The sequence below is a fragment of the Rissa tridactyla genome, chromosome 6, assembly GCF_028500815.1.
Source record: "Rissa tridactyla isolate bRisTri1 chromosome 6, bRisTri1.patW.cur.20221130, whole genome shotgun sequence".
NCBI lineage: Eukaryota > Metazoa > Chordata > Aves > Charadriiformes > Laridae > Rissa > Rissa tridactyla.
Genome location: NC_071471.1, coordinates 44,863,468 through 44,891,120, shown reverse-complemented (window position 1 = coordinate 44,891,120; position 27,653 = coordinate 44,863,468). Strand labels below are relative to the sequence as shown.

Below are 27,653 nucleotides of genomic sequence, written 5' to 3'. Positions count from 1 at the left end.
GTTGTGGAATGAATGAAAATGCCTGACTTGTAACTTTAGCAGTAGGTAAGTGTAAGTGTTATAAGACTCAAGTAAGCTTGGCTAAGTGGACTTCTTCCAGCTCTAGGGCATCTAGAAGCTTATTATTTTGGATGCTCCTGAAGTGTTACATGAAAACATCTTTTTCTCATGAATTTTATTTCCTCTAAGATTTTGCCTTTGTTACTTTTTAGTAATAGCCATGCTTTGATGGATGATCCTGGCTATGAAATGATATCTGAACCTGCAAACACTTTATGAGTGCATATGTTTATTCACAAGAGTAGCTGCACTGACATCAATACAGTGTAATAGGAACACATAAGAAGTAGGTTCTCATTCTGCAATAATGATTAATGGTAATAGGCTCTAATTTTTAAAAACTTCTTGTAGACTGGTACATTACAAGTGTTTAATCTCACAAATGGTTTGTTTTTTTGTCTTTTTAGATTTTTGGGATTTTCCTAGCCAGGACATTGATTTCTGATATTGAAGCTGTCAAGGCAGGTATTGCCTTCTGAACATAAAAGCAGACGTGTTGCAAAAAGTATATTTTACAGTTATTGGTTGGACACCAAGGTGGAAGAAATGCACCATGAAATACTCCTGTTATTAAAAGCCTTATGTGGATTTTACCCCACTCATGCTTTTTGTTAGAAGCCGATACAAAAGATCTCCAAATACACATCTGTCTACTTTTTTTTTAATGAGACAACTCAGTGCACCAGCATTGATCTCTGAGGAAGAAATGGAATTTCTCAAGACATTGGCAGAACAGATTGTAAAGATTGTAGCAAGGAGACATGAAACTGCTGTAAAATCTTTCCTTGAAGGATTACCATGAAGATTGTTCTGTTTTCACTCCCAGCTGTCATCAATTCAAAACATAATCTTTTCAGAAGGTGTGCTGATTTCTTCAGAATCTTGAAATCATTTTAATCTCTACATGTAGACTCATGCAGTCATTTTTTGGCAAGATACCCAGCAACCGTAATCATCATGGTGTTGGAAATTGGAAAGAAAACAGTCACAGATTGTCTAGTTCTTTAATTGCTTTTCAGTTGTGCAGAAGTAGGGATATTTCTGTTTGACTGGGAATAACGTAGATGTCTCAAGAGCAGCAACTTGTGCTAAGCATCAGAGCTTCAGTAACCCATGCCATTTTAAAAACACGAGCCTTTTCTCAAGAGGGGAAAAATCCGACTATCTGTAGCATTATATGTTAGAAATCTCCATTTTGGGCAAGGGGGTGTGAATCCCTGGTGCTGTTTCCTGTCTGAAAAAATGTAAATATTCTTTATTTATAGAAGAAAAAAAACTCTTTAAAAATGCTTAGCTTTTTATTGATCAGTAATGTCTTTAAGAAGTGCTGTCTGCAGAAATTCCAAAATGCAGCGTGTTTCAGTAGGTAGCAAGCACGCTACGCTAGCTGTTGAAGGTTTTTGCCTTTCCTCTAGTTTCTCTCAACTGCTATGTTGATCTTCACAAGTCCTAACTGCTAATATCAAGACTGATGAAAAACATTTAAATTCAGTATTGATCCCTCCTGTAACTTGTTTTTTGAATGAGGAAATGCGCATTTAATGAAAGATTAGAGTTGTTGACTTTTTAAACCTTCTGTAAAGCTATTGAATCATCAGTTCTGCTTGTATTCTAATACATGGTTCAAATGCCGCTCACAATATGGTGAACCAGAATTTCTTCACTGCAGTTTTCTGCATCAAACTGAACTGCTCCTGCTGAAGTAATTTTTTTTATTATTATTATTTTTATTGGAAGAAAACTAAACTCGCTTCTTCCTGTCCTCCCTTCTTGGGAGTTCAATAGATGGATCTTTAGTTCTTCTCTAAAGTCTTTTCTGAAAGACTTTGTCATAGTATCTTTAGCTTTAAGATAGAAGTATGTGACTAAAAAGTTCTTGGAAATAGCTGTAGTTGTCAATTTTACTGTGGGCCATATAACTAACATTGTTTACTGCTTCCAGTGACACCAGTTTTTTCAGGGAGAGCAGGTTTATTTACAGTGCCTAACATAGTGTAAATTTTAGAAAAGTATATATTTTTATAATGATATTTTACTACATGTAGTCTGCCTGAAGGATTTAATACTTGTATTTCCAAAGTATATGGCTTTCTTAGGAAGCCAAAATTTTAAATAGCGCTCTGATGTCGCTTTTTCTATTATGCATGTATTAACAAACATTTCACTGGCAAAAGCTGATCAACAGCAGGAATCTTTGTGTCTGTATTGATTGTACAGTCGGCCTTCTAGCTTTTAATCTGTGAAGCACTTCACAGACAATGCTGTACTTCTCATCTACTTCAGTTCAGCTTTCATAGTTCTTTTTCTGGCCAGTGATTGAGACACAACAGGAAAAGGAAGCTTGTCTAAGGATGCCTGATTTCCTTACAGTAGCAGAAAACAGCCTGCTATTACTCATCTGAGAAACGTGAAAGTAAAATCATGAGAAGTGCAGTGATTCTTTTTTTAATTTTTTTTTTTTAGCTTTGATGTACAACACGGAAACAGTAACAGGAGATCATTGAGCAGAGAGCAAGAGGCATTTCTTTTGTGGAACCTTGAATTTGGGGCCTGTATTACTTATTTTGTTGAATCTAGTCCATTAGGAGCAGCCAAAAATTCACTGCTGTTACTGCTACTTTGCAAGCAGCAAAGCAGTGTCCAGCAATCTTGGCTTTAAATTCTGGTGCTTGAAACTACAACACCTCATTGACCAACTTACTCTGTTAAGGTTATCTGTAATAATCTGATGTATGTAAAATTGGAGAAGGATGCTTTCTATTTGTAACTTTTTATTTGTAAAACATTGCATTGAAAATTGCATCTAGGGAGTATGTTTCCCTTTGCCACTTTTTGACACAGAAATCTCCTGATGCTGGGAAGTCATTTCAGCAGTTGTTGAACATCATCAAGGTGTCAAAGATATCTGTGGAGTTCATGCACTGAAATTAGCTGCCGACAAGAGCCATTGTCATGGATCTGGATTCCAGTGTCTGCAAATCTTGCCAAGTTGCCTGCAGACAAATGAATACTTGGTTTCCTTTTGAAGTACTTTTTGTATGCAAAACAGAATTTAATTGAAGTGCTGTCTTTCCACAGTTTGTTCTTACTGGCTTTGGCCGTATTAACACCAGCTTTGTATCAATGCTCCAGTTATTTGGAACTGAATTCAAGAGAGCAAGTTCAGGATCTATAAATTCATGGAGTGATTTGTTTTCACTGTGGATAAACTTCTCTGTGCTTATTCAGTATCATTTTTAAAACCCTGGGGCTCTAGGCTGCTTTACCCCTAGACGTTCTGAAGTGCACCCCCATTGGTGGTACGCATGAATAGTGTAATTTCAGACTTGGAATGGGAAAACTTCCTTACCACTTTCTACTGTAGTTATATTTAGCATCTTCTCTGTGGAACTGCAGTGACTTCATGGCTAAAGATTTAGGTTATGGTTTAAAAAAGGTCTCGTCAGCAAAAGCAGTTGGGTGTGAGCCTGCTTCTAAAGCCTTGAAGGAGAAGCAATTCAATGATCTCACAGAGAGGTTTGATAAATTGTTGATGTTGAGATTTCAGTGGTTGCATTTGGAACAACTCCACAAACACTACAATGGAAATAAAGTTTTTAATGAAGATGTCAAATACGAGATCAGACTTGAATAACTAGACTGAGAGAAAGAAACTTTTCAGTGTGATCACTTTTATTTTGCAGAAACAAGCGCAATTTATTTCTGTGAAGCAATGTATTTATTTGTCAGTATGGTTGACAGTGCAACTGCCCTTTTGTTTCTATTAATATACCTGCGTTTGGACACAGTTTCCCTGTACATGAAAAGGAGTATGAATATAAGCACTGAAAAAAGTGCAGTGACCAAAGGAGCTTTGGTTGCCTCCTGAAAACCTGAATATTTCTTCCCAAGGGGTCTTTAGTTTTGGTGACCTTCATACAGTGCCATGTGGATAGACTCGTACCTTCAGTCCATTGAGGTTGATGTGGTAATTGGCTTATAAGTAGAATTGCCTTGTTTTTTGTCTCCCCATTTCATCCTTTCCTCTTCCTTCCCCCTGCTGCTGTGAGTTATCATGCAGCTTGAACATTGTTTAGCCAGTGGAAGGGGAGGTTCTGTCTCTTCTGCGATGGCTTTTTCTGAATGACTTTCAGTATATTTTTTTTTTCTCAAGCCTTAAATTTGATTAAATAAAATTTAATGTTTTGTATTCCTGGAGTTTGATTTCTAAGATTTGTTGCTTCTAGTCGCTAGTATTTCCCTCTCTAAGGTTTAGACTGGCTACTGAGACTGGAATTTGTGGATAACTACAAAAATGGTAAAAGTCCACTGGTGTTCGTGTGTATATTTTGCTGAAACTAATTCTTGATTATTTTTTTTTCAGTCTGGGCTGCTGAATAATAGATAGCACTGTTGCTTTTCCCTCCATTGTTAATGGAAAGCTGTGAACAAGTGAAGAGCTGCAGAATGGTGTAGAGAAATCACTAAGTCTCTGGACACCCAAAAAGTTAAAACTGCTGTTTGCACTTTGACTGCCACTATCCGCAGTTGTCTTGTGATTTGCACAGTCTATGGTTTGTTGTGTCCAAGCAAGGTTCCTGAAACTACTGCAAAGTGCAGAAGGGAAGTAACTTCCAGATTTGAAGATAAGGCTTGCAGAAATAGGTTTGTGTCTGCTGCTTTGACCATTTTAACATTTCTTTAATGCGTTAAAACCTGATTTTAATTTTAATAAGGTCAGAGAAACATTTAACCAATAGTGGCTATATTAAAATCGTGCAGTATCTGGAATTAGATAATGTAGAATGTTAAGGTTGGATGATTTCTGGTAAGAGTGACTTAACTTGAACGTAGCTATTTGGTGTGTGTATATATAGAACTTACAATAGATCCTGATGTATCTTATACTAATGCCTGGTTTAGGTACAACTGCAGATCTTATTCTGAAGTTACGATTGTCTGAAGCAATTTCTTTTCTCATTTTGACATTGGAAATGTGTGGGATGCCCATATCACTGCGTGCTTTAAGCTAGAGAAAACAGTATGTGGTTCAGCTCTTGATTTTTCTTTTTTTCCTACTCTGTGGTCAAAACCTGCTTGTATGTTACTCACCAAGTGACTTGTTTGGGTAGTTTTATGAAATGCCCTTTCTCAAGAGTACTCCTGAAAGTGATATTTGGTGTCAAATATAGTGGGCTAAATACTGCTAACATGTTTTGCAGGTGGGAAGGCTTTTGCAGGAAGAAAGTTGTAACGTTTGTTTGCAGACATAATCCAGTTATACTCAAATTGTTTGAGAACAGGATGCCTTGTTGACTTTAATATTTTGTGCTTTATAACCATTTTTTTAAAGGTCAATACTTTTCCAACTGCTGGCTAAAAAAGTCATTGGTCCCTAGCTCTTCGGTATCTACCACTACAGGGTTTAACAATTTGATCTCCTGGGTCTTGACAGTGTGACTCTGTGACATACAACTGCTTCAAAAAGTTCCCATAAGAACAAGTTGTGCAATAGGTCCTGTTCTTACCTTTTTTATCAAGTGACCATTTTTAAATATGAAAGGTTTCTGCAGAAATGTTCAGAAACATTTGGTTTACTACAGTTTTTCATTATCTAAAGTTAAACCTAGGCTCTCTTACCAGAGATAAATTAAGGAAATACCAGCTGCTGTTTCCAAATATTCATGCGTGCCCACTTGTAATTCTAACTAGCTTTAATTTGTTTCTTGTCCAAGCATTGTATGGACTTTGCAGTTTCATGTAAATTTTACTTCTACTGAGTCTCATTCCAGATCACAATACCTGCAACTCTGAAATTCCTAAGTTTCTGACTGACCTCAGATACTTAGGAATATAGCTGGTGACACTAGGAGGTAAAAACTCAGAGATGAGCTTTAAATTGGAAGTTGAAGGGGGAGTTGGTTTAAAGGTACAGTTTTGGTGGATTTAACATGTGAACGGTTGGACCCTTTGCATTGTTTAAGCTACAGCTTTCACGTAACCTAAAACTCTGATGTTTCAGCTTGCGTGATACAAGCTTGAGATTTTTTGGTAGTGGTTTTAAAGTCCTGTTGATATAAGAAAAAGTTGCAAATGATATCCTGGTTTTACAAAACCAAGCAGCTTAAAACTGGGTTACAGAAGTGGTAACTGCCTGATGCTTCTCATGGGATGTTTTCTAAGACCACTTGCTTGACAGACTTTATTCCTGCTGCTGTGTGTTAGTGGCTTGGTGAAGCGCAGCAGTGATGCAAGTATTTGTAGGCCAAATAGATGAGCAAATGAGAGGGGTTGGTTTTGTATGTACATCTTTAAAAGCAGGAGCTGTATCTGGACTTCAGTAGTGTTGGTTATGCGGCAGCATAACAAATGCAAGATAGGGTTGGCAAAGCTGGTGTTTTATTGCATTTGCCTCAGCAGCAGCGCAGGGTTGCTACAGGGAAGAAGGGACATTAGTGGGGTGCCTCTCCTCTCAAAACCTGCAAAGTTGTGACAGCTTCCTTGACCACATTTGCGTTACTGTGACTGCAGAGCTGTTCGAGGGTTTCTTTAATCTTGTCCTCTTCTATTTCTTGTCTCAGATCACCTGAATGGGAGATGAAAAGCTGACTTTTAGTGACATGCCATGGCATAGTGACTCCCAACAATTGTTGTAAGATAAAAGTTTGGAGTACTTGCTGTTTAAAATGAGCTGCTTTAATTTACATAAATTTCTCTCAATAGATACCCTTTCAGCCACTGAAAGTATTGAACAGGTTAAGATTTTTTTTCTCCTGTTTGACTTCCAAGAACTGGTTGAACAGAAGAAAAGCCCTTTGAAAATGTAATACAGGACAAGTTCCAGCAATTTTTTCGCCTGTATGCTTTTTGTTAGCCACTCATGTTAGCAAGAGTCAACTCCTAGTGTTAGTCTGTAACGAGCCAAGTATATACACGTCTGGAAAAAAGTCTTATGGATCACATCCGTTGTGTCAATACTCTGTAGTAGCACTGGAGGATGCAAATGCTTATCTCTATTCCAATATCTGTGTGGCTACAGGGAAAAAATAGAGTATACTGCAAAATCCAGCTTGTTTGCTAATACGGGGCGGCTCCAGAATTTGAAACGCAGCTCCCCTTGTGGCAGATCCTTGTCTGAGCACAATAATTATTTTCAATTTACATGATTTATGTATTAAGATATGAGAAACTGGCACAAGATCATTGGACTTCTGACTTCAAGGTGGTGGTTTTCAGTTAGTCACTACCAATCACAGTTAGTGCCACACATCCAGGATGAGTCTGATCTTATTCAAAGCGTTTTAAGTCTTCCCTGACCATGGAGTGAGAGAAACCGAAGTTGTATCCTTCATGTGTTTTAGTAAAAGTTGCTGGGCAAAGGCAGTGTTGCAAAAATTGCTGGTTTATCTCAGCTTCTGATTGGCTTAAGCATAGGCAGAAAAAACGTATGCCTGGCTGTGGAAGATGATACAGACTCTTTATTTCTTTGAACATCAAAATGCTGTGGTAGATACAGGACGTGGGACTGCCAGACATTTGTGCATGCTGAATTTGGACAAAGATGCCTTTATTCCAAGGCTTTAATTTTTCTATTTCAGGACTTGATTATGTCACTGACTCACTGGAATAAAGCCTTTCTTTTTTCATTCAACTGATGGTTTAATCAGCTTTTCATAAAGAAAGAAGCTACTTGACTGGGATTTTTGGTGATCAGTAAAGACTGAATCTCTTTAATATCCTTTACTACTCACTGACTGCACACTTCAGTAAGAGAAAACGCTTGTGTTTTCATCACAAATATCCGTCCTTTCATCACAGACAAGTTAAAATGAAGTTACCTGAATTAAGAAGACTGCACAAAAGACCCATTGAATTATATTTCACCTCAGGACTCGTATTATCATCTTGTAGAAGTTTGTGTAAGCTTTGAACTAGCTGTGATTCCTTAAAAGATCCTTCAAGGGTTTCTGAAAAATAAGTAAACAAATTTAAAAGTTACCTGAAAAGAAGCTAGAAAGTTAACATACTTGCTTTTTAAATGTAAAATTCCTGACTGGCTTAATTTCACATTGGCTATACAGGGATATTTTGGTTATCTGTTTTCTTTACTGGAGAATTTCTGTGTTTTCAGTACAGTGTTTCTTCACTGGCCTCATTCTGGAAAACAGAACCTGTATACTATAGATTGTATAAAATAAGCTCATAATAGATTAAAATTTGCAGGGATCAGTGCTAGAAATATTGATTCACATTTGTTGCCCAATTGAGTCTGAGAGCCTTAATGGTGGACAAGGAGTAAAATGGCTCTTTATTGTCGTGCTTGTTGGTATAAGAAATTCCAAATTTCGAGTCAATTATTTCTTTTCAATTTAGCTTTTGATGTATGTAGATTGCTGTGGTGACTGTCTTTATTGTGATAAATTGAGAACCATTTTCAAATCTGATCAGTCATACAGGAAAAGTCTAAAAAAAATTATACTTGATCTCTCTGAAAAACAGCTCACTAAAAGCAGGTAAAGCCTTTATAGTTTTCTTGCTTGTTTCATTTGCAGCTTCTGCAAGGCCCTGTTGTCTATGTTTTATTCTCTCCTGCATTCAAATGTCTGTCTTCTGAACATTATTTCCTCCATTTATAGTCTTCATTGACCATTGAAGTCTGTAATTTGTCCCTGATTTTGTCTTCATTTAGACTTTCTCATCTTTTTCTCTAGCCTTCATCACCTTTACTTGCCTTTTGTGTTTGGTTTTTTTTTTTTCCCCTGTAGGTTTCTAGCATCATACCATGCTACTCAACAGATTGTGCCTGTCCACACAACCTGATCAGTTGACTCTACCCTAAACAAAAAATCTTGAGGCACTTCCTGAAGCCTGTTGCTTTTGTGATCTTCTGGATGGCTGACCTCCTTTATTTAATGCTGAAGAGCTAAATCTAGATAAGAAACAGGCTTTCGCTTAAGTGTTATGTAGAATTAACAGCATGACAGTGTTTCTTAATGAGGATCTCGCACAGATAAATGCTTTTAGGAGAAAAATACCTAGATCGATTGCAGATGCTATTGCCAAGGCATTCAGAGCCTCATTCTGCGTGGCAGCATGTTCGCTTGTTGTCATGGAAACCAGATGCTTCACTCCTTGTGCCTCCTGGATGGCTTTGACCACTTCCTGTCAAAGCAGAGGTAAAATATCACAGATGGAAATCTGACTTGTGAGTAAAGTGGAATGAAGAGACAAATGAGATTGCACTCTTCAGCCTCTGAATAGAGGGAAATGATTTGCCTGCTGCAGTGCAAACTGATGATACTTGAAGACTAGCGGTAACATTTGTTTTGGTAGTGGTAATACAGGTGTGCTTAGGGCTGGCCTAATTTACTTGGACTATCAATACTTACAATTATGTATATGCATATCTATAAGAAAAACATATATTTTGTCTCAAGAGTTTTAATTTTACCTTATTCCAATTTTTCATTTCAAGCCCTCAAACTAGCAAAGATTGATTTTTACTTTATCAAAGCATGTGCAGATATTATCTACTTTTTTTATCACTACCTCAAAGTAAAGCACGGTTGGGATGCCTGTGTTATAACAGCAAGATTTACAAGAAACAGAAGCCAGTCGTAATATGCCAGCAGATACAGATCATGCCAGATTCATACATCACAAGGTACTTTGGAGCTTCTGGAGGACTGATGTTCAGGACAGGTCTGGGTTATCTTTGACTTTTTAATTTGAAAACTGAAACTAATATTTATGGAAATAGAAAAGCTTTACCTACTTACCATTTGTCAAACCTTATTTAAGCAGGGTAGAAGTTGACAAGTGACAGTAAGTAACCATGTTGCTTGTTTCTGTACAGTATCTGTGGCTATAGAGAGCACTGCTTTCCTGCTCACCTTCCCATTAGTGGTATTGAGGCAGACTAGAGGGGATTTTACTGTGAACTTTCATGTTTGTCATTATAAAGCTGTATGTGCTGTTTAACACTTAACCCCTAACTATATCAACAAGCTTTAAAAATATTTGAGAAGGATAAAGTAGAAAAATATCAGACCAATAGCTCTCATACTTGGGATCTGTTGTGACGCAGGATTGATGCTAGCAGCCGATTCGCCTCTCCACAAACGCCGGTGTGGTCGTTAGCATTGCACCACTGCACAAGCCTGTTGAGCAGCATGGGGTCTTGGCCCAAGATTTCAGCCGCATCAGCTGAGGAGAAAAAGCATCATCAGGAGACATTCAAGATCAGACTTCTCAGTCTTTCTGTCACATAAATGTGTATGTAGAAGTAGCCAGGACCACAGGACTGAGCTCATTGCTCTTGAAGGGCTGTAACGAAAGTAATGGGCTTTTAAGGGATCTTGGAAGTCTTTACCTGAGGAATGCTAGTTGTGTTAGGGCAACTCTTGGAGGTAAAGAACAAAGTAAGCTGTTCCCATAGACCTGTCATTTATAAGAGACTGTTGAAGCAATGCTTAAAATGAGCAGCTTCATATCTTTGAAAGCAAATATTCTGTTGCTATACTGAAATCTTCATGAGGGCTGTCCCTTTCCCATTTGTTTTCTTGCACTTGCTCTTGGAGCCCTGCACAAGTGTAATTATGGGCTCTTCAGAGACTGTTCTTGCTGTTTCAGTGCTCTCAGTAATGGTGATAATTACAGTTGGTAGCATGCGGGAAGCCAAGCCTTAGTACAGAATTGCAGTGTATCTGTAACTGCGTGTCTCAATTCTTAAGAATTTATATGCTCAACTGTGTATCTTAGGCATCATCAAAACTTCCCCCAGAGTTTGGAGGAGCCTTTTAATTTGCCTTCCCCTGTGTTTCAGGAACCCTATCTCAATACTTGCTAAAAATATTAATCCGTGTGGTTGACATTTGGAAAAAACATCACTAGATAACTCTTCCTAAGTAGAACTATAATGATATACTGTGGTTTAAGGCTTGTTGCCACTAAGGGAAACTACTCCCAAAGCTCTTAGAAGTTCAGCAGCAAAAGGAACTTTACTCATGCTCTCTCAATACTGCATCAGTCAAACACGTGATTCCACATGAATCTAGCTGCAGTTTAATAACACATCTTCGAAGTGCTGTGGGTCAAAAGTGATTTCCTAAGCAAAGGAAAAATGCAGATATAAGGGTGCTGAGAATTGTGAAATGCTCAATTTTAACCAAGTGTGTTAAACAGGGGTTCTACCCTGAGAACATCCTGGTATATACTGCTTCAGTAATTTGTTAGTTGATTCTGTTCAATACTTAAGTCTTCAAAACTCTACATTTTGGTTCAACTGGAATTTTCTTGTAAGTGAAGGGTGCCAGGAGAAAGATAAAGTAGTAACGTGCACAACTTAAGCTGTCTTTTTGTAGGAATTGAGTGCTCACCCTTTTGGCTTTGAGCACAGAGGTGTTTTATTAGCTGCTAAACTGCTGTTTCCACATGTTCCAGTTGATCATGAACTGAGGATATAAATGCACAGCACTTCCAACTGGGCACCAGATGTAGCAACTGAGAGGCAAGAGGTCACAGAACATAGTCACAGGACAGATGCTCACTTTTGGTGTAGAGTTATTCTGTTTGCAAAAATATACTGTGGTTATAAGACTTAATTCAAATTTAGGACTCTCTTGTAGTTATTTGTAATTAAGAGGTTTTCTTGTTGATGTCATTTTGGTCATCTTGAGTCCTGTCCCATGCCTGCCCCCCACCCCTCGATGCTGGACCAGAGCAGATAAGCATGAAATTCATATTGCGTGTTCTGAAGAAGGAAAGATGTGGGAAGTGTACTTTGCCTAAGAAGGGCTATAAAGGGTCTGTGGGCTTTTTCCAATCTTTTTCTGCTTTTCCAGTCTTTTAAAATAGTTCCAGACGTGAAAGAAGGGAACCAGGCAGATCCCTGTTCCTTTGGAAGCAAATTCAGAAAGGAGAATAATGTGGGGAAAAGTCTGCATGGTTTTAAGATACTGAGAAGTTTTTCTCTTGGAGCTTTGCTGAAGCAAAGACTTGAGGAAGAACATCTGGAAGGGAAGGGATAGGTTTGGCTTATAGGGGCACTACCCTGCTCCTGTTTCTTTAACTGTCCTTTTCTGTGCATTGCATTTGTTTAGAGGTATTCTGGTAAGTGTCAAATAGACCGTGCACCAGAAGATCTGTGTCAATAAACCACGTGATTACTCTGGATATTTTACAGGAACTGTAAGTCAACCTATACTCTTTCTATTTTGGGCAAGGACAGACTCTTCCTTTTTTTTCTTTGTCTAGTACACTAAGGAATAATCCACATGTAAAAATACCAAAAGGAATCTGGGAGCTTCTAGCCTAGTTGAACATGTTTGTTTTGAGATAAGAGTTACTTATCATTGCACAACCACATGCGTATTACCTCCCATAACAGAAAGGCTTTTGTTTCTAGGTCAGATGTTACATGTTAGTCTGAGGAGATCATGGTAATCCAGTTTAGTACCGAAAGCTGTAAGAGGGTGGTGAATGGAACCAGTTGAAGAGGGTTGTTCAAAGGAGGTGTGTGGACCCAATTTGACAGGGGCTTCCTGATATCTATCAGCAATAGAGCTCTTTGAGATAAAACCATTTAGTTATTCTTAAAAGGAACAGGAGGACCTTTTAACTTACAAAATGCCAAATTTGAATAAATTGTGTGTGTGACTGAACTTTCAGTTGAGCTGAAAGTCCTTTGGCTGTTGAAGTGCACAAATTCTTCTGCTCCTCTGAAGCACAACAGTGGAAAAACCAGGAGTTAATGTTAACATCACTTTAGTGTAATGAAGCTGACAGATCTGACTGCAGTGTTCTATAGGTAGAAAGAAACCTACCTATTCCTAGTCTGTAGGCCTCAGCATGCCCAGTGATTGTCAGAGTAATGATTTTATACTAGATAATGCAATGAACTTATTTAGTGTGGACTTCTTACTAGACCTGTATTCTAAGAGTTTCAGGCTGAGTTAATTAATGGTAACGTTAGCTCATGGGTAAACAGGATAAAAAGTAATTAAAGGTGGGAGAATTGTGTGCTTACAGGAAGGAATGGGTAAACATTGAATAATCTTTTATAACTTTTTCTACTCTACACTTTCATATCTGTATTGTTTCAGATGCAGAAGTTGTAGCATTTTGTGCCAAATTCTGGCTTCATACTAGGGCTGGTAAATAGCATTGAGTAAAAAAAAAAAAAAAGTAAAAAAAAATACGTAATTTAGTGTTTGATAACTTAGATCTGTGTTATTATGTCTCAATTTTAAAAGCTAAGTGGTCTCCCCCCTCACAATTTAGGTATAACTTCAGCTCAATGACCTTCTAATAACTTCCTTCAAAGCCTGAGAGGAAAAAGAGGCTAAGTTTCTGTATATCTTGCAACGTCCATTTCCTACCATGGTGAAATATAAGTGAAAGCAGCTTTTTCCTGGACTGGAATCAGTGCAAATTAATATGAGTGCTAGATCTAAATTTTATATCATGCATATTCATTTGAAAAATGATGCAAGCAGCTGTCGTATCAAGGGGGTGTCTGCAGTGGTGTAAATGATTACAGCATGGAGTGTAGGAGAGTATGGGTTTTTTTCCCTTCCATATAACTAATGAATTTGTGATTTGTAATTGTTCCACACCAGCTGTCAGTTCCCATCACAAAATGGTAATAACTTTTTTATTATTCTGTTTTTGACCTATTTCTTATTGTTATTGCACATCATGGTGGTCTGTAATGATTAGTGCTCTAGAGCAGCTGCTCTAGTGTTATGAAAGATTTAGAACACTTATCATTTAAAAAAAATGAACCCCACAGCACTTGTTTTGTTTTATACTTTGGTAAGAAGCTAGATAAGTCCAAGGATAAATTCAGATATTATAGCAGATCTTAACGTGATTCGGACATTTTGCTTGTTTCTCAAAATGCAATCGCATGCACAGAGTGATATTGTTGCCTTTGTATATCCACCTCTGTAAAACTGAATGAAGTGCAATCCCATATTTCAACATGTGAAGTAAATTCAACATTTGAGCCATACCAGCAAGGTAAATGTGGCAACATGTAGAGAGAGACTGGGGTGCCTGATAGGAACTCATTTCTCCTGCCTCTCTCCACCCCAGCTCCCTTTGATCCTTTTATACTCTCCAGTTCTTCTATTAATTTGCTTTCCTGTGATTTTTAGCACTGTAAATCCTTAGCCTAACTCTTTTCCATCATGCTCATGCCTTGTTGGTATATCTCTGGTGGAAAACATCTTCCTTTTAGGCCTTTGCCTTTTCTCACTGACTGCTCTCAGATTCTTCCTTTTGCTTTCTTTCTCATCTACCTCTGAGGCTGGCTGGGTCAGTATGGAAGGCTTGCAGCCTCTGGCCATCATCTCTGTTGGAACCTCTCCAGATTGAGTGGAATTAGGTTAGCAAAACACTTAGTCTGTAGTCTCTTTGCAGATCCGTTTTCTTGCGGGGGGAGGGGATGAGGGGGGTGCATAGTTGTCATCAGTAAACATTAGTAATTCCCTACCTTGACCATCTGTTAACATCCGTAGTGTTCCAAGAAGTTTAAACTGCACAGGAGGCATCTCTGACCTTAGAAGTGCCTGAATCCGATCTGCCACACCTTCCTCCAGCATTTGAACCTTGTTAACAACTAGAAAATAGGAAAAAAAGGTGTTCATGTGGAGCTCAGTAACTAGACAAACATCTGAAAATATAGATATGACATAACTTGTTCTGAATTTTATGCTCTATATTGCTCTTAGCAAAAGATACAACTTGTTAGAGCACTCTGAAATGAAGTGAGGATTACCCAACTGTTTAAACTTATCTTTTGAGCTAAAAACTTCCTATGAAGTGTTGTTATGATTTTGATTACTTTTGATCTCAGCCTTGCCTGTAATGAATTACATAAAAAAGGATAAACACGGCATTGTTGTTTCTCTTCCTTTTTCTAGTTGTAATAGATTATCCATCCACCCACCCACTCACATGAGCAAGCCTTTCCTATGCTTGCTGGTCTTAACTGAACTAGGTGGCAGAAGTGACTTACATAACCATATTTCTTGAGAATTAATTTTCTTTTTGTATTTGAGCTCACTTAATCCCCTCTTGTTCATGCCTTTGTTTCTATGCATTCCTCTCCTAATTCTTGCACCTCTGCTCCAGTCGTTAGTGCAGTAATCCCTGGTAACAATCAGAAGCTTGTCTCTTGGCTTGGAAAGAGTCCTAATGCTGCTTGACTGTGCTACAAAAAGTTGCTTTCTCTAGAGCAATTTTCTTCCCATCTTCTGCATACCTTTTTTTGAGGCAGTGGGATGTGACGGGACAGTGAAATAGGGAGAAACCTGTTCTATTTCTTCCTCTGTTGGGCAAATTGAGAAGCAGACACTTAAGTAGCTTGCTTTTAATGTCCTTGTTTTTCAGTGGCATAGACAGATTCCGTTCGCTAAAGCATAATAAAACTTTTTTCAAATTCTTTTATAACCACCAGTTCTCTTTTAAGATCACTGCTTTATTTGAAGACTTCCCCTGTGCCCATTTGCAAGTGTTGGCCTATATTTAATTAATTTTTATTTTATGATTTGGATTTGCACTCATTCTTTTTTTTTTTTTTTCCCCCAGGTATCAGACTGTATTGTTGAAAGTGATACAGTTTGTATTTCTGGAAGTAATGTATTATTATGAGGGAATGCCTTACAGCTTCCATATTCTGATATTTTTATGAATTGATGAGGAAAAGCACAGTGTAGGAATAGAATTTAAAGTGCTATGTATTGCCTACGCACTTAGAAAGATCTAAAATAGTTTGTAATAGACTAGAGCAGGACAGATAACCAAAATACACTGTATTGATACATGGATATTTTATAATTCAGAGTTGAGCCTTTTAAAGTACAGCTGTAAAGAACACTAAGATCTGCTGGTGCTATGCGTAGCAGGCAGTGATATAGGGGTGAAGTTGGACATCGCAGCCATGTTTTTCTGGAGTTTTAGATCCTATAATCTTTGCAAGATCAGGATGTTTATTGCTTTGTTAAGGCACTCCCAAGGTATGCCTGGGCTTGGCATTGCAAAAAGTGGGCCTTGGTATTCATTGAGGAAGGGGTTCTGTTGTGACTTAGAATGTGATCACCTCTGCTTCTTGTCAAGGGAAACTACGTCAAAACTGCTATCTTTCAAATGAGATTAATTGGTATCTTTGCTGGTTGCAATCATTAAATCCTATTGTACATATTGCAGGAGTGAAGTTAATGAGAACTAAGCATGGTACGCTCCTAGGCTTATAGAAAAAAATCCACCTTTTCATTCTAATAAAGATAGTTACGTTTTGCCTACTAAGTTACTCTCCTAATTTCAGCGGGTTGGCTGTCCATGATTTTTCATGATTCTGTGATCATCTTCTAATATCTCTGTTAGGCTGTAACTGATGTAAGGTAGCTGGCATGAATGGTTGAAATATTACATGTTCTATTAGTACCAAAAAGCAATTTGCACAGCCTCTGCTGATGTGGATGGTGGTGGAAAATCTCTTCACAGAGAAATAAAATATACCTAGAAGCAGTGAGGGGCTTATGATGTGAAATGTTTATTAAAATAGTGAATAGACAGACATGGCTGGCTATTATGATCCAGAGAGCATGATAATACTGTAAGTCAAACTATAAATAAATTACTTGCAAGCATATCAAAACTAAGTTGAAAGAAATAGGTGAAGTTCTGAAGAGAGCTATCTGCAAGAAGAAATGAGGGAGTATCAGGCTTTAAAAGGAAGTAGTGGAGGCTAAGTAGCAACTAGTATATTCTGGGCTCTCACTTGTTCAAAGCAACGATATGTATAAAACTGTTAAGCCAAGCATACTTGCTAGCTTACATAATAAAATTGGCAGACAACTTCGAGTTCTTTTATTTTCAGAAAGTAATGTTGGTGTCGTGCTCTTCTCTGGAGTACTGTATAGCAGTGTAAGGATCGTGTTGCAGGGTGCTGTAGTGTTGAGTCTCTAGCAAAGCATTTTTGGCCTGAAATGCACTTTCACATGGAAGCAGTAAATTTGAGATGAGAAGCAGTGCAATTTTCTGAAACGTATTAACAAAAGATCACGAGTAGAATTATAGAATAGGTTGGCTTGGAAGGGACCTTTAAAGGCTGTCTAGTCCAACCTCCTGCAATGGGCAGGGACACCTTCCACTAGATCAGGTTGCTCAGAGCCCCGTCCAACCTGACCTTGAATGTTTCCAGGAATGGGGCATCTACCACCTCTCTGGGCAACCTGTTCCGGTGTTTCACCACCCTCATTGCAAAAAATGTCTTCCTTCTATCTAGTCTAAATCCTACCCTCTTTTAGTTTAAAACCATTACCCCTTGTCCTATTGCAACAGGGCCTTCTAAAAAGTCTGTCCCCATCTTCCTTGTATGCCCCTTTTAAGTGTTGTAGCTCTTAAGTGTGTTACAAAGGCTGAATTTGCAATGAATATTGGCTTTATAGAAGAGGAACAGATTTATGAAATCCCTACCAGCTGTGGTGTGATAACTCCACCACATACTGTGTATTTTAAGCTTAAAACTCTGTTCTGTGTTTTTGTCTTGAACTGCTGTATGCTGTTAATATGAAAACATTCCAGCAGCTGGCAATGAGATCACACTTTATTATATTTAGACCTTTTATGTAGATTAGAAGTCCTGATGAATTATTCAAATATATATGTCTCTGCAGGAGGAAAAAAAAGGTCAATTGCCCCTCAGAATACAAGGAACTGGTGACTTAGAGCTGCATAGATCTCCATTAAATCACCCATCTTTACAAAGAATCACAGTAAGTCAATCGTCTTCAAACTCTGTACCTGGTATAGCGAGGTTTCGAAGTGCACTGAGTGCAGCATGTTGAACAGAGACGTCCCCACTCTCTACGTGTTTCTCCAAAAGATCCAGAAGCTGATGTATGACTCCCACTTGTACCATTCGTACACAGTTGCCATCTGAAGAAAGAGGCAAAACGAAGCAGGTGAGAGAGATAAGAAGCACAATGATAGAAATTAATCATGCAGATTGAGAATTGAGGGAGTCTTTGCTGTGACTGTTCTCATGTCTTGATAAGATTGAGACTGTAGCTTTTGCATTGTTTTTTACAGCCTTCAGCTCTCTAGAGATAAGTGGGGATCAGCCACCTGTGAACTGATGCTGAGACATCCTCTAGTAAAGCTTAGCTTGAGAGCACTTTTTACAGACAGTCACTGTCAAATTCAAACCCACATGTTCTCCAGTCAATTTCTTCCTCAATGCTGCTTTATTTTTCCACTATATGTGTGGTGGAATACTGGTGACACTTGCCATTTCTCCACGGGATATCTTTACTACTACAGTTTTGGTATTCTACTGATTTAAGAGGCTATTGTGAGACCAGGGATCTTGTCCAGCAATGGGGAGTCTGATTACTAGTTTTGTACTACTCTTACTCCTTGTATTCAATCAAATAATTTGTCGTTAATTATTAAAAGAATCAGGCCTAGGTTTTTCTTACTTGTTTTGAGAAACCCGCTTTCTGAAACAAGAAGTCTAATTGTGTTACACTCATATGAAGAAAGGAAAATATGAGTTGAACTAGAGAGGTCTGATGTGTTTAATGCTGGTGAAAGCAGATTTGTACATTCCAAAGAACTACCATTTTGCCCAGTATATGCTCTGCAATATTTTGTCAGTGCGTGTCTGACAACTCTGCAGAGGTGACAGCCCTTTTGGTATCAGAAGCTACTTAGTTCACCTTGATAGAGCAAAAGGAAAGCCTGCATATTATGGTTTGCGTCATTCCTGAAGGAGTAGTTTTGAAGATGCCATTTGGCAAATATTTTTCTGTATTTTATTTTACGCAGTTTATTATACGTGGAGAAGCATATTCCTGACACCAGTCAGCATTTCCTTATTGCTGTGCTGTTACCATGTGAATGCTGTTTGTTAAAACATGTCAAAAGAGTGTGAATGCTATATAGGAAAACCACATTTTTCACCTGGGGTAAACAATTATCATTGGAACTATACAGACTTCGTACAAATAAAGAATCTAGCCAAAAGTAACTTTAGGTGCTTCTCATGGTACTAACTGCATGCCTAAGACGTACAAACTTCTAATTTTTGTGTATATACCACTTAAAAATGCTCTAGTCACTTAAACACCTTTGCTGGTTTGAATGTTATTTCTACAGCAAAGTAGTAGAAACTCCTCCATGTCATCTTTTGAACCAATGCTTACTATTTCTTTAATCTCTTAGCATTTCAGCTAGTAGCATATTTTCCCCCTGTATTACTACATTTGTTAAATAAGAGTTTGTCAAACACTTATAAAATGTAAGTGGATATTTTCATGAGAATTGTCAGTCTGTGAAATAGTTTGAATTCTGGTCATGCAAAAATCTTTTGATATCAATTTATGCATACGTTCTCTAAAGCTGATGGTTTTGCTTGTGATTCTTCAAGTGTTCTCTTGCCTGGTCCTAATCTTTGGAGATCAGGAAAATTGCCCAGTCCTCTTTGGGGAATAGGTTCTCTGGAAACAGACCATTTCTTTTTGATCTGACAAAATTCTACAGGCAAAATACTTTGATCTTCGTATAGACTAACCTTAATTGAACTTAATTTCTCTCCTCCCCCCACCTTTCAAACAAAAGAATGGCAGAGCATTTTTTTCTCTTGTAGTGAAGTGCGAATAGGGAGAACCCATTAGTGGTTGCCTTGCTTTGATTGTCATAGAGCTCCAAATTGGTTCTCTCTCCTATGGATTTTTGCTTGGATAGCAGCAGAACCTTCAACTTAATGGCTCGTAGTTAAAGTCTGATAGGAACAGCCACTTTCATAGCTGCAAAAGCTGTCTGTCATCTTTTCATTGCCTCAGAAGTCATTTGATGCTGAGACCAGATTTCCATAGAATTTTTTTTTCCTCTTAGATTAAAGGCTGTGCATACATCAGTGGCACATACTGGGGCCTGAAAGGGATTATTCACTTTTTCCACATCTAATGGGGTTGTAGGGAAAATGGAGGGAGAAGAGCGAGTGACAAAGCAAGCCATTCAGCTGAATAAACTGAAGATAGCCAGTTTAAAGGCACTGAGGGCATTTCTGTAGCCTTTGTAGAACCGTGATGCACAATGGCTGATTCAGAGCAAGGTATAAGACAAGGGAGAAAGGGAGTCTAGAAAGGATGTGGGGGGAGGTGGAGAGGTATGTGCATGATAGCTTGCTTTAAAAAAAAAACAACACAAAAAACCTAAAACAGATGAGACTGACTAGCTAAACAGACAGATGTGAGGGAATCTTGTATGATAATTAATCACATATTAATGCAGAAAGTTGAACAATGTTGAAGAAGCTCCTTTTTGTTAACAGAACTTGAACCCAGTGCGGTAGCTATCAATGAGAAAGGACAGAAAACATGGTGGGTTATCTTCTGCTGACTGATTCAGCACAGCATGCCTTCCAGGAGTCTGTTTATAAGAGCCTTTCTGTATTTTTCTCTGCATAGTACTAAGGCTCGTTGCTTTCTGTAATAGGAAAGTGTGAAAGATAAAATGGCTTATCTTGAGACTTATTTTTTTCCCCCTGATGCGTCTGAGTAACCCTCCCTTCCTAAAAGTGATTTAAAACCTAAAATGTCGATAACCATATATTACTTTTTATATTTGTGACAAATGTATTTGCCATGAAACACTTCCAGAGTCTCCCCTCTAATAATGTGTGATTTAGGCAAAAAATAAAAGGTGCAAAAGCTTGCATACCTGACCACCCTGTTTTTCACAATTGTGTCCCTCAAACTACTTCAGTATCATTAGCATCTGTGACTTAAAGGTATGCACTTCTTCAGTCTGCAGAAAAGCAAGAATGTTAATGTTTTGGAGCCAGGGAGCAATGAAATCTAATAGTATTGCTCTTCTCTCCACTCAAAAGCAGTGGCTTTCCATCTTTGAAGGACATTGAATAGCCAGCCTTACTATTTTTTGTAAAATTAGCAATAGCCTCTGCTCCTGTCTCTGTAGCTGCATGTACTTGGATATGATGAAATACCAATATTCTGGGAGGTGATGCCACATCCTTTAGCAAAAAAATTGTGCATGTACTTATCTGTTGCATGATAAATAGAGAGAACATCTCATGTCTGTGTATAATTATCCCTGAAGTGAACTGTTCTGTCTGACTTTGGGGAGATTCAAATCAATGATGAGTGTTAAAGATTGTTGTGATGGTGAATAATTTAAGACCTTTAAATTGTTGATTGCTTTGTGTTTGGGATTGTGGGATGCAGTGTAGGTGTCCAGTTCTTAATGTTTTATTCTTTAATCGGTTGCCCGAAATACAACATAGCAGGCCCAACTAAACTAAATTGCTGTTAGATCTTTAGCCTTTTTGTGGGGTTCCTGCAACCAGCTTAAAGACTTAGTGAAAAATCTAGGTCAGCAGTGCATGTAGTCTGTTCCTAATAGATACATGCAGAACTTGCATTACAAGAAAAGTTCTTATATTTCACTTGTTAATCCAAATGATTGAATTATTTACACAGATTTGGAATAGTCAATGAGGAAACATGAGTGGTTCAATACCATGTGAACTTAATCTGATGATTAGCTTTCAATTTTAAACTGACTCCTAGGCCAGCTTTGCAAGTAAAGTTATAGAAGCAGGGTGTGAACTGACAACCCGAGGTACAGCTACAATGGCCTGAAGTTCCTGTGCTTCTGTTTATGTTCTGTGCAGGAGCAGTCACAGTGGTACTAGATGACTTGAGGCAGTGTATGTACGTAGAATCATAGAATGTGCTTGAAGGGGAAGCATGGCAGTGCAAGCAATAGGCTCCTAGAAAAAGTGCGGTGTCTTAGAAGAATTCCCCTAAGGGTTATGAAACAGGTTGCAGGTGTGTCCCTGTTAAGGAAATGAAAGTGACAGCGCAGATGGCAACTCCTTTGCTAAGGGGACTTTTTGATGTTGTTTCTTTATGTATCTGGACTGTCAGTATTCCCATTTTTACCTCCAAGAAGCAGAGAGACAATGAGATCTGATGCAGCCTTCACAATGCATGTATCTTCAGCTTGTGAACTACCCTGGAGCCTCAGCAGGATCTCAGACAGCACCTCTTGCACGCCCGCCTCCACCAACTGCACTTTCAGAGCATCTGTAGAGATCACAGTTGAAGCGTTTCAAAGCAGGAAGCTAAATCCAGTCTTTTTTCAGGTACAGACACCTTTTTTGGTTTTGTTCATAACAGGCATTCTGGTGCTAGGATGACACCAAGGCAGAATGAGCAAATCTTTTGCATTGATCTTTGACATTTCTTGTGTTGCCAGTCATGAGTTTTCATTTCTTTAAAGTCTGTATCAGGTATGTAGATATTTTCAGCAGATTCTTGTCGGTGCTTATTCCCACTGAAGGGATTGCTGGTTCCATTAGTAGGAACCCATGGCAAACTCTAAACCCAGAGCGTAAGCTAAGTACCAGTACACCTTCTCCCCTCATTCCCCCAAGCTGAAAGGAGTCTTACCATTTTCTGCAAGCGCTTGCAGGACCTCAAAGACAATTTCTAGCCTCTCATGGTTCTCTGCTCTTCTCAGTTGTTTCACCAGCTGTTCAGCAACCTTTGTCTTGCTTAGAGCTTCCTTAGCTGTATCTGTGTATACGATAAAGTCATGATTTTAAATGTTTTTTTTATCTGATTAAATGTTAAAAGCATATCTCCCTATAATCTGAAGTGATTAGACACTACTTTGTTTTTGAATACTTTTTCTGCTTTTGTAGTTGCTTCTGTTCCTTTCAACAGCACCGAGACAGCAAAACTCTACCCCTTCTCCCTCCCCACTTCTTTCTTTTAACACTATTTTTGTGTAATTCCTGTAGCTATGACCTTATAATAGCTGCCAAATTAATCCTGGCTTAATTCCACCGGCTCTTATAAATCCATCTGTAGTATGATTATTTAATGTATCAAATTGGCACATTCCAGTTTGCTGTAGTAGTATATTTTCTGCCTTGATTAGATGGTTCTAGTCTTGCTGGAATCCTAAACATCTACAAGATGGATGTTAACAAAGATCAATTTTATTTTTTTTTTTTTTTAAAGCTTGCTGCTGTCTGACATAAAACACATTTGAATGGAATATGGTATTAAGTAATGTAAGAGATCTGTAAAGGACAGAGCTCACTAGAGGATGATGCGACAGTGTGATACCATACCCCCTTCCCTGCCTCTCCTGCTAAATGCAAGAAGCAGTAGACCAAATTGTAGTCAGACCATACACAAAGTGTGGTAATATTTTTCTACTTGGTCTTTTTCTTCTATCACTACTTACGACTCGTGTAAAGAAGGACAGTTGTATTTTAAATCAGTGTAAATGGCTTTGGTTTGAAAATTATGTAAATGAAAAGGAAAGCTGTTTCATTAAGGTATATAAACTTAATTATTAAATAGAAATAAATTTTTAATAAATAAGTATTTAATGTATCATATCTGAAGTAGTTGAAACTGTACATTTACCACATGAAGTTACGGCCTCCATACCTTTTTCTGGATCAAAACCTGTCTATTAAATGTTAATCGTTTTAATATAGTATGAGCAATTGCTGGTACTCCAGGAAAGAGTAGTTACTTCTCTAACACAGGTACTGTGGCCAGTCCCTGATTAGGTATCAGTAGTGTTTAAAAAACAAGACCCCAAACAAACAAATAAAAACCCCAAATCAGAAACCTCAACCCCCTCAAATAACCCAACAAAACCAAACCCTTACAAAACCTTCCAAAAAACTAAACAAAAAACCCCCATAAACATGTGGGCGTTCTGCATGGACATGGAAAGGCAGTGACAGCATGAAGACGATGTTTTGCTCCAAGATATGAAAACATTTACTTACCAAGTTCTGCAAGATTACATAAGGCCAATAGATCAACATGGACAAGTGGTTCACTCTCTGCATAATCGGTTAATATTCGGACTAGTGATGTGATTACTCCTACCTTCACCAGGTCTTCTTGAAGATTCCCTGGGAATAGTAAGCATAGAAGTTAAAGGTGATTAAATTGGGACCAATTAAATCAGTAAAAAGGATCCAACTGAGGTACTTTGCCAAAAAATAATCTGGTTGTTTCTCACAATGTTAGAATTTGTACAGCTTTGGTGCTGTGGGTTCAGGCTAATTAGGTGTTTGGGAAATGCTAGTTCAGGACAGTTTTGCTAGACCTCCTGGCTCTACTTTGACTTGAAGAATTAAGCCACTGTAAGAACCTATATGGACAATTGCACAAGCATATCTACTACTGGTGCAGCTTCTAAAGCAAGTTCTGGTGGACTGTATCTCTTGATATGTTTCTGAAAATTGAATGAGGAATAGCCAGCCTTTTGGCTTATTTCTCTCAGGGAATTGGAGTCTCAGCCTTATTATCCTATGGCTTCTTTTGTTCTGAAGGGCAGGTAGATGGAAGGGACTGGAAACCCAAGATAAAACATAGTCTAGTGACAACTCCGCTTTCAGGGATCAACAGTGTTCTGACTTGCATAGCAAATGTCCATATACCTGCTTTTTGCATGTTAGAATAATGATTTGTTTGTTTCTTAAAAAATTCTTTGTAAAACAAGACAATTTACCAGTACCTGGGCTATTATAGGATACTGAGAGACAGACTGCTTTAAAGTTCATCTAGGGGAATCATCGTCTTCCATTTTTTTTGAATGTTAGTTGTTCAGCATGCAGCTTGAATTCAAGGTATCTTTGGAATTTTTATAGGCTGAGTAATGTTCTCAAGCAGGTGTAAATTCATGTGACTTAAGGAAAGTCAAAAAAGTACAGTAAGTAAAAAAATTAATTTGGTCCTGGTTCTAGTATACTAACTACAGTTGTCTCCATCCGCATGCAGAATTGCCCAGGAAAACACTGATAACTGTTTTCTTTCTTTTTGTAGTTTGTCTTGTAATGAATGAAAGCTTAATATCGAAAATGATTTTGAGAATGCCAACTATGACATACAAGTGATGGTTGCTTAACAGTACAGTGACACCGCTTTTACAGCAGTGTCTTGCTTAGAGCTAGACTGCAACTTGGGTGACAGCATGTATGACAGATACCAGAAAGTGTCTGGGTGCTATTGTAGCATATACAACTGTAATTCAATCAGGGAATCACTGAAATTAATTTTTCTATGAGGTATTTATTGCTGTGTTAGTAATAGAAATTATTAAAAGTCAGTCATCTTGTCAAATCTGTGCTGGGCCTGTGTTCTCGGAGAAGCGAAGCAGATTTGCAGTATGGCCGTATGCTGTAGTAGTGCTGCTGTATAGTAGTTGTATCAGCCTTGGAAGGCAGAGGGAAATGGATACAAGATAGTGGGTGAAAACTTCCATGTTATCTCCTGTATGCAATAAATATTTAATTTGTGAGACCTGCAGACAAGCTAGTGTACTAGCTTTATGGAAAAATCTGTAGCACAAAGATCTGTATGCAAGGAATGGTCCTCAGAGAAGACCATTTCTTACATAGATAGGTATCTCAGTATTTTTTATTTTTTAGAGTATGTTTTTTCTGATGCAGTTTTTAAATATTTGCTTTGCTTTATAGATGCTGTTAGTACTTTGGAAGAAGAGAAAGCGATTCAGTATTTGAGCCCAAAGCAGTTCTGCAAAATTAAGATATGTATGAGGCTCTGCTACTCTTGTAGTTGCAGCTGCAGTTCTGACAAAGATGTGTCACCTTGAAGTCAAAAACATAGGGGGAAGCCCAGAGTTTAGGAGGTGTTTGGGATGCATTCAGCCTGGTGTCTGTGAGCTATGTGAATTGTGTATCTAACTGGAGGCTGAAGTGCGTTGTGTGCTCAGGTTTCATAAAAAAATTATTATGAGTTACAGGTTACAGTGCTTTATGAAATAATGCTTTACAGCTAGGGAAAATAGCATTCTCTCAAGTCAATACTTACGATTATCATAGCAGATACGGCCAATAGCCCTCCCAGCATGAAGCAACATTTCTTGGTCTGTGCTCTCCAGCAGAGGTATCAAAGTTGGAACTAAATCTGCTTCAATACATGGCTTCTTCATTTCCTCTGTGTGGGTAAAGGAGAGGGACTTGTGGTAGTTTTGGGGTTTTTTTTCCATGTTTAAATAAAACAATTGCAAGTGCAAGACCAATAGCTGGTAGCCATGAAACAAAACAAGAGTGGAAACATACAGCTAATGTGCTGTAATATGCCTTGTAGTAACACTTTGGTACAACATACCATTTTTGGCTATCTCTGAAAGCACCTGGGCTGCTTTCACTGCGCATCGTGGATTGCCCTTCAGGATTTTTGCCAAAGTTAGGAAGATCCCACTCTCTTTAAGTAGGCTGCAGGATCTCTGCTCTGTAATGATAAGAATGTTAACAATATATGCAGTTGGTTTGCAACTCATTATTTACATGTTGCTTTGTTTCCTAGAGTTCTGAGTGGATATCTGTGGGATTCAATGTTCTGATTTAACAAGGCACTTAAAGGCTGTCTCAGCCTTAAATATATAGGAACAGTCATCTGCTTGAATTGCAGCAAGTGTAGTCCAGATGATTATTCTGCTTCGTGCTGAATTGAAGCTCAAGCGGCAAAGCAAAGAGGAAAGCAGTTTCATCTTCTCTGACTGTAAAAGGATGCTTGCGTAAGGCATGGGAAGTTAGGGATTAAGATTCTGTTCCTGAGGTATGGCCTAGCAATTAACTTTGTAGGTAGGCACAACATCTTTTATTAGACTAGCAATTAGAACCATCAATTCCCTTTTTTTGTCAAAAATACAGCTAATTGTCATTAAGGTAGTAAGTTGTCGTCTGCCAGGAGATTCAAATAAATGCAGGTCTTCTCAGGAGGATGTGCAGAGACCTTAAAGACTTTCTTATAAGGAGACTGAGATACTTCTGAAATTCCTGACCTGATAGGATCACCTCCAGTTTAATCCTAGGAGTTTGTTTTGTAGTAAATAGAATGTTAAATTTGGAATTTCTCTGCAGCTTCAGGTGCTTTAGTGACAAGTAGCTTTATCTGGTCACAGGTAGATTTGTGAGTATATGAAGGAAAACAACAAAACAGGCTGAGGACAGCTATAGTTCCAGCAGCAATCACTTCTTGTAATACGCATTATCACAATGGATGAAAACCTCTAGTGAGTGCTTTTGGATTGTGCAAATGGTTAAAAAGTGATCTGGAGCGATACTTAGCTATCTTCAGTAAGAGCCAGGAGAATCCCATTCAGACTTTCAAGGATCTGGTCTTCTTCAGCTTCTATGTGATCTCCACAGAGGCCAAGGTACTCCAGGTGCTGACTCAGGGTTTCTAAAAAGAACGGGATGGAAAAATGTGGTGAGCCAGTATGGAAAACATTTTCAGTTCTTTCTGGTATTTCTTTTCAGTAACAATGGCTGACCATAAGATCATCTCCTGAAGGGTCCAGATCTAAATATGCTCATCAAATAACTCATTTAATCCAAAGGCATGAGGGCAAAGGCTTGGTCCACTTCTCAGACAGTGCATAGCTCTTGGGCAGGCATAAATATGCAGAGATAAATTCTATCTGGGAAAAAAAAATAACATATAATAATTGTGTGCAAGTATATAATACTTGCAGTTCAACTAGCTGTATATCTACTCTGATAGTGGCCCAAGTCA

At 38.2% G+C, this 27,653-nt stretch overlaps 3 protein-coding genes across 3 annotated transcripts in view; 2 read left to right on the top strand and 1 right to left on the bottom strand.

Moving 5' to 3' along the window:
* The window catches only part of TSPAN14 (tetraspanin 14), a 43,983-nt gene extending 39,726 nt beyond the window's left edge, over positions 1-4,257 (top strand). The window contains exon 9 of the mRNA XM_054205589.1: positions 468-4,257. Within this exon, the coding sequence (XP_054061564.1) occupies positions 468-539 (72 nt within the window). The 3' untranslated portion in view covers positions 540-4,257. The remainder of the gene's footprint in view (positions 1-467) is intronic.
* Positions 4,258-6,491: 2,234 nt separating this feature from the next.
* On the bottom strand, positions 6,492-26,366 carry LOC128911193 (rap1 GTPase-GDP dissociation stimulator 1-like). The gene is made up of 11 exons (XM_054205590.1): positions 26,244-26,366; positions 25,944-26,069; positions 23,891-24,019; positions 22,527-22,652; positions 22,017-22,160; positions 17,851-17,985; positions 14,537-14,662; positions 10,106-10,245; positions 9,075-9,201; positions 7,878-8,006; positions 6,492-6,625 (listed from the first exon to the last, which is right to left on the bottom strand). The coding sequence occupies exons 2-11, from the start codon at positions 26,062-26,064 to the stop codon at positions 6,492-6,494; spliced, it is 1,311 nt and encodes a 436-aa protein (XP_054061565.1). The 5' UTR covers positions 26,065-26,069; positions 26,244-26,366.
* Positions 15,693-27,653, top strand: part of SH2D4B (SH2 domain containing 4B) — a 113,587-nt gene continuing 101,626 nt past the window's right edge. Inside the window, exon 1 of the mRNA XM_054205588.1 lies at positions 15,693-17,822. The gene's annotated coding sequence lies outside the window, so the exon portion shown is untranslated. The remainder of the gene's footprint in view (positions 17,823-27,653) is intronic.

Excerpts from the sequence above, each read along its gene's own strand:
- LOC128911193 (XM_054205590.1), bottom strand. The coding sequence starts at position 26,064 with ATGAAGAAGCCATGTATTGAAGCAGATTTAGTTCCAACTTTGATACCT. Across the intron at positions 14,663-17,850 it reads TCGAAACCTCGCTATACCAG|TTGTTAACAAGGTTCAAATG; the intron begins GTACAGAGTTTG and ends CCTATTTTCTAG. Across the intron at positions 9,202-10,105 it reads TGCGTCACAACAGATCCCAA|GAAGTGGTCAAAGCCATCCA; the intron begins GTATGAGAGCTA and ends CTGCTTTGACAG.